Here is a 6,492-nt window from a genome sequence, read left to right as displayed (position 1 = left end):
TGTCTCATTGCTATCTGTTTATCAATAAAACTTTGAATATATATATATATTTTTTAAACTGAAAAAAATAACAAATTATGATACCCTTTCATCCATGCTACTCACTACTTGAGTACAGAAATCTCATGAGCTTCTATGTCTTCTCTTTTTTGTGTGTTTACAGAGTACAATCATTGTGGAGAAAACAGTGCAAGACCTCATGAACCTGATGCATGATCTGAGTGCATATTCTGATCAGTTCCTCAACATGGTGTGTGTGAAGCTCCAGGAATACAAGGACACCTGCTCTGCAGCCTATAGGTAGAGCCCTGTTAGTGGTTAAGCAAAGTCATTTTACAACCAGGTGGTGGTTCTGATTATTAATAACGTCTTTCTTATACTATTATAGAAAATTCTCATTCCTGAATTTATCAAAGAGTCCATTGAGAATATGCACCACAAAAATATTTCTTTAGATCCTTAAATAATCTTACTGGTAGAAGAAATGAAGAGACAGAGACACTTCATTCTGCTGTTGAAATGTTCAGCTGAGGAGTCAGTCTTAATTTCATGAAAACCTGGAATTGTAACAGTTGTGTTCTTCAAAGAAATCCCAGATCATGAATAGCTAATCTTATGGATGAAAAGATACTTGAAGGAATTTCTTTTTATTGTTACAAATATATTCATCCTACCATTTGATATCAAGCATTCCTGTTGTCACAGGACAGTTATGCCTGTTTTCAGCATCAGTGGATGAAAAAGCAATGTTTGGAGCTTGAAAACCATTTGTTATACCTCTGGTTTCTTTTCCCTGGATTCAAATATCGCTGGGCTTATCGAAAAGTAGTTTTCATAGAAAGCTAATAATAGGAACACATTATGGTCTAGTTGACAAGATGTGAAACAATTACAAAATAAAAGAATGTATAATAAAATGCTAAATTATATGTGATATGTAATTAAGATTAGAAAGGTACAGTGCAGTACATAATTAGATACTACCTGTATTGTACAAGCTAGTAATGGCAAAAATAAGAAGACATGAAAAAGACAAAGAAAGGGGAGCTGCAGCTAGAAATGATTTTATAGAAGATATATGCTGGACAGATGACATCTGTGGAGAGAAATCTAGGTGCTGCAGGGAGGACAGCAAGCATTAAGGGAGCTATCAAGTATTTGGAGGGGATAAAGAAAAGAAAGTTCTTTCTTTTTTTTTTTTTTTTTTTTTTTTTTTTTTTTTTTTTTGTATTTAGTACAGGGTCTCACTACACAGATTGGACTCTTAGTGATCCTCCTGTTTTCAGCCTCCCAAGAACTGGGATTACAGGTGCAAGTCACCATGCCCAGTCTCAGTCGCTGTCTCTTCATGCCCTGGGGGCAGGGCTACAATGGCATGCAGGGGATCAAACCCGGTTTTAGTCCACTGAGCTATCTGGCTGGCCCTAAGTGGATCAAGATTCTTAGTAGAAGGTAGTAGAAGATAATGTTGAGTAGGCAGAGTAAGATGAACCACCAAAGGATCTTAAAAAATAAAACTTGGAAATTTAGACATTGAATAGTGTTTAATGAGTCATTAAAAGTGGGCCAGGAAACAATCTTTAGAAAATATTAACCCAACAGAACAATACAGTGTAGTTTGCTGCCTAATCTACTTCACTGCAATAGTGAGTGCTGTTTATCCACCGTTACATCTATATATTACACCCTGCTTCAGGAATTCATATGTTTTCTAGGAACTTAGCCTGTATCTCAAGAGCAGGCCCTAGAACTTAAGGCCCCTATTTTTATTATTTGTCTTATAAGGGCCTTTATCAGATTTCTTCCTTATCCTTCTAATGAAGACAATCCCTCCTCCTCAGATGTCTCCAAGACAGAACCCTACAAGCCAGCTATGGATAGTACTCTAGAATTACTTCAGGAATCCTCACTTTCCTTTCTTTTTAGGGCCTAATGCTCTCTGCTTTGCCGAACCATTCCATAAGGATTCTCATTTGGGGAAGTTTTCAAATTAACCTTGGGAGTTAAGACAACTCCCAAGTCCATTAAGAAAAGAACAAAATCATGTGACTTGTTCTTTGTGAAATTTTCCTAGTTCCTGGTGAATACCACTTCTTAACAGTTCACAAGCTATTAGTAATACTCAGCTCAGAATTTTGCCCATTATTCTAAATTTACCTTTTTCTCTAATTTTCCTTCCTTTTATGAAACTCAAGGTATTGTCTTGGCATTTTTCCTTCTGTTAGGAGATCTCCGTGATTATTAGTAGTGTTTTTATGATTCCACACCTTATTTCAGCATCCTAAGACAAATTTTCTAAATTTATTAAATCTATTATACTATTCTTTGATCTCAATATCTATTGAAACTGTTAACCACTCCACCCTTAAAAGAATTCATTTCTATGATTTCTAGCGTTCTGTTCTATATAGAGTGAGTTTGCAGATAAAGCATTGAAACAAATACCTACTTTCTTGGGGTTTACAATCTATTGAGGATGGGATAGGAGAGGTAAAAATATAGGGCAAAACAGTTATGTAAGTACTATAGAAGAAAAAACTGAAGGTAAATACCTCAGGAATATTGCAGAAGGAGGATATAGTTTAAATTAGGGCTCACCAAGAAGGCTCTGGAATTGAGATTTGAGGAAAGACTGGAAGAAATTGAGAGTTAGACAATATATCTGGAAAGATTACCCAACAGAGGGCTGTGACCATTAACTTGCACTCTGCAGGACTACCAGCATGTTTGGAGTAAAGTGAGTTTTGGGGGTTGGCCTTGAGAAAATAGAAAGCTGAACCGTAGTATAGATGTTGAGTTCTACTGCGTGAGATAGGGTGACACTGCAGCAGTTGTGCCTAGGAGCAGCTTGAGCTCTCTTACCCTTTAAAATGAAAATGTGTGGAAGGTCGGCTAGTAGGGCAATAGAGGTGGAAGCAGAGAAACCAATTAAGGGCTGTTGTGTTAGTCCAGGTGAGAAATGAGCCCAGCTCACACTGCATAGTTGTAGAGATGATGACAAATGGGAGAGTGCTGAATGTGTTTTAAAGTGATAGCCAACAGGATTCTCTGCCAGATTTTAGATAGGGAGTGTGAGAGGAGGGGAGAAAGCGGATCCAAAATGACTCTTTGGGCTTTTTATTTGCTCCATTGCCAGCTATTAATATGGAGGACAATGCAGGTTTGGGGGCAAATAAAGTAGCATTTAAATTCGGAGTGTCAGGGCCAGCGGTATACCTCAGGGGACTAAACACTTGCTTATATAAGTTCAATCCCTGGCACCACATGCTTTGCCATCCCCACTCACAGGTGCACTGAACCTGGGATGGAGTCCGGGCCTGGTACAACAGGCCTGTAATCCCAGGACGAGGGAAGCAGAAATCAGGAGGATCACTACAAGTGCAAGTCCGAGCTTCATTGTGAGACCCTGCACAAAGAAATAAAAACTTAAAAAATAAAATAAAATGGGAGTGTCTGTGACACATCCACACAGAGATAGAGTACTAAAATAGACAGTTGGATATATACATCAAAATGAGAAAGCTCCAGCCTGGAAATAGATATTTACCAGTTGTCAACATATAATGTAGTATATGTAAATGACATTTAAAACCATGCAGTCTTTCTGAGGTTAAGTATACACATGGCACAGAAGAGGACTGTGGATTTTTATGACATTTCCAATATGAAGAGAAACCAGTAAAAGATGCTGAAAAGCAACAACTGCTGAAGTAGGGTACAAATCAAGAAAACATGGTGTCCTGGAAACCAAATAAGAGAGGGAGAAAGGTGATGAATTAAGTGATAAATTCAGTACTGTGGTGGTCACTGGTGACTTCTTTCTATGGAGTGGTAGGGATGACCACCAGAGGAGTTAGACTTAAAAAAAGAAATTAGAAATAGAAAATTGTCATTATAGGAAAAACTTTGACCATGAGTTTAACTGCAAAGGAAAACAGAAACATGAGGTAATGCCTGGAGGCCTGAAGTTACATGAAGGGTTTTTTTGTTGTTTGGTGTATTCTTTTAAATGGGAGAAGTTAGTGCATATCTGTTTTTGAAGGAAAACATATGGAAGAGAGAGAAATTAGCATAGGGCAAAAAGGGGTGAATCACTGAAGTTGTGTTTGGGGCCAGCTAGGTACGGGTGGCATCTAATGCACAAGTGGAATGATTGATTTTAGGCATGAGCAGGATTATTTTGTTTACTGTGGTCTATCCTGCAAATTGGAATTTATCTATTTCTCTGTCATTTATGTTGTACAAATTTGTCAGAACAGGAAGTCTATGTCTATGTCTACCCTTTGACATTCATTTCTCCTGGACAAACTCTGGAGTGTTGTCCACTTTCTTGTACCCACTCTCAGATTATCCCACATACAGGAGAACTTCTAGGAGCAAGTTGCCTTGGCTGCTGTATTACAGACCTATGTTGAATTTTTCTTAGGGTGAGAAAGTAAGTCTGTGAAGCCTATTAAAGGAGTGAATAGAAAGTCATCTCTATGTGTGTTACACAGCAACAATCACAGAGTGCACCACTCACACACAACACATGACCCCATGGGACTTGTTGCCCATTTACTATATCAGATTTTTCATGTCTGAGAGAATGCATTTTCTTGTTGTGTGAGTCTAAGGATGTGAACTGTCCTTACTTCCTCTCTTGCCATTTATTGCGCTCCCCCAGATTGGCACCTGCTGAGGAGTAATTAGGGCAGTCCTAATTTGGACAGCCAAATCCTGATTACAGTGAGAGGAAAAACAGGAAATGTTCTAGTTTTGCTGCCAGCAAATGACTGATTTAAATAGAAATCCATATACAATTCAAATGATCCAAAATGTTACAACATTGGGAAGGAGAAAGAGAGCAAGGAAATGTTGCAATCTGATTTTCTCCGTGTGATTCTCAGCAGATATCTTTCACAGACGTTATCAAATCTGCAAGTTCGCAATGCCCTCTGCTGAAAACAGTTTGTTTTCCAAGTTTACCATGAGAAACTGAGCATTGGAAGTTCAAAACACATGTCATCTCTTAGTGCATACCTCACCCTGGAGAAAAAGACTTTACTGTAAAATGATGTCATGTTACAGGCTTTGGATTGTTTCCTAAAAGGGAAATAAGGACTAGAATTCTTTTCCTTAATTAGTCACACCCCTTGGAGCCTAAAGGAAAGCTCAGCTGTGAATTCTGCACTGCATTAGCAAGCAGACAGTTCTTTACTCGTCTGCTTCCAAGCTGAATGCTTCTCTCCTTTTCTTGTCCTTCTTTGCCCTGAAATAAAGCCAGCAGATTCTGTGTCTCAAAATAGTAATTTCACAATTAGAAGTCACAGTGTGCTGAAATTTCTGTCTGTTCTGATTTGCTATCAGTTTATTGTTTTTCAGAGGCTGGTAGTAAACTCCCAGTAATGTTAGGCCTGGTAGAAAATAAGGTAAATGCTCTTCTCTACTATTAGAGGCTCAGTTGATATGAGACGCATGCATATTATTTGCAAGGGGTGAGTTGAAACTATCCTCAAGGCTTACTTTTCACTGCTTCTTAGAAGAGGAGCTGGAACTCATGCTGGAACCTGAAGAGTAGTAGGTTGGGCATATTTGTAATCACTGAAACTGCAGTTGGACAGAAACTACAGTTGGACATCTTCCCGGCAACTGGCATTTTATTAGTCGGATTTTACTAGAGGAGCAGATATAATACAAGGAGCAGATATAACACAAGATGTACAACTATATAAGAAATTTCAGGATTAGCTTATGAAGGTCAGCCACAGAGCCAGATGAGGAAGCATGCAGAAGGTGTGAAGGATTCAGTCCCAAAGTCTGAAGCTCACTGCAATGTCCCACGTAAGTCTGTATCAGTTGGCCAATGGGTCTTCGACGGAAGGGATGGAAGGCGGAAGAGTCTGCGATGGAAGGCTGGAGAGTCTATGCTGGAAGCCTAAAGAATGTGCAACAGAAAACTGAGGGATCCAAGCCAAAGGCCAAAGAGTCTGTGCTAGAAGCCAGAAGATGAAGTCCAAGCTGACTTCAGTGACGGAAGTTCATCTGAGGAAGTGGAATACTCAGTCCTTCCTCAACCCCTTTATATACCCCTTTTGTGCAGAGTCACTCTGGAGTGAGCCTCGACAGGGCCCCCACAGCCCAGGGCATGGAACCTCCAAGGTAATCCAGCCAAGATGATACAATATATGGACCACTACAGACATACTTATTGAATGAATGAATGAATGAATGAATGAATGAATGAATGAATGCTGCCAGACTGTACAGGAGAAGCAAACAGCAGAGCAGCATGGGAGAACAGTTGAGAAATCAGGATAACTAGAGTGAATACTATGGTTGGGTAGGGAAGAGAAGATTTGAAAATTTTCTCTTAGTAGGTATAAGAATATTATTACAAGTTTTGCTAAAGAGGGTGGCATGATCGAGATGGTGGTTTTTTTTTTTTTTTTTTTTTTTTTTTTTTTTTTTTTTTTGCCTTCATTTCTTTCATCCTATCTCAGTCCCATAAAT

General features: G+C 38.9%; 1 protein-coding gene across 1 annotated transcript in view; it reads left to right on the top strand.

Moving 5' to 3' along the window:
* Exoc4 (exocyst complex component 4) overlaps positions 1-6,492 on the top strand; it is a 951,164-nt gene that overhangs the window by 756,695 nt on the left and 187,977 nt on the right. Inside the window, exon 12 of the mRNA XM_004626539.3 lies at positions 164-300. Within this exon, the coding sequence (XP_004626596.1) occupies positions 164-300 (137 nt within the window). The remainder of the gene's footprint in view (positions 1-163; positions 301-6,492) is intronic.

This window comes from Octodon degus, unplaced genomic scaffold (genome assembly GCF_000260255.1).
Source record: "Octodon degus isolate 3935 unplaced genomic scaffold, OctDeg1.0 scaffold00015, whole genome shotgun sequence".
Lineage (NCBI taxonomy): Eukaryota > Metazoa > Chordata > Mammalia > Rodentia > Octodontidae > Octodon > Octodon degus.
Note: the sequence above shows the minus strand (reverse complement) of the source record. Positions and strands in the feature narration are given on the sequence as shown.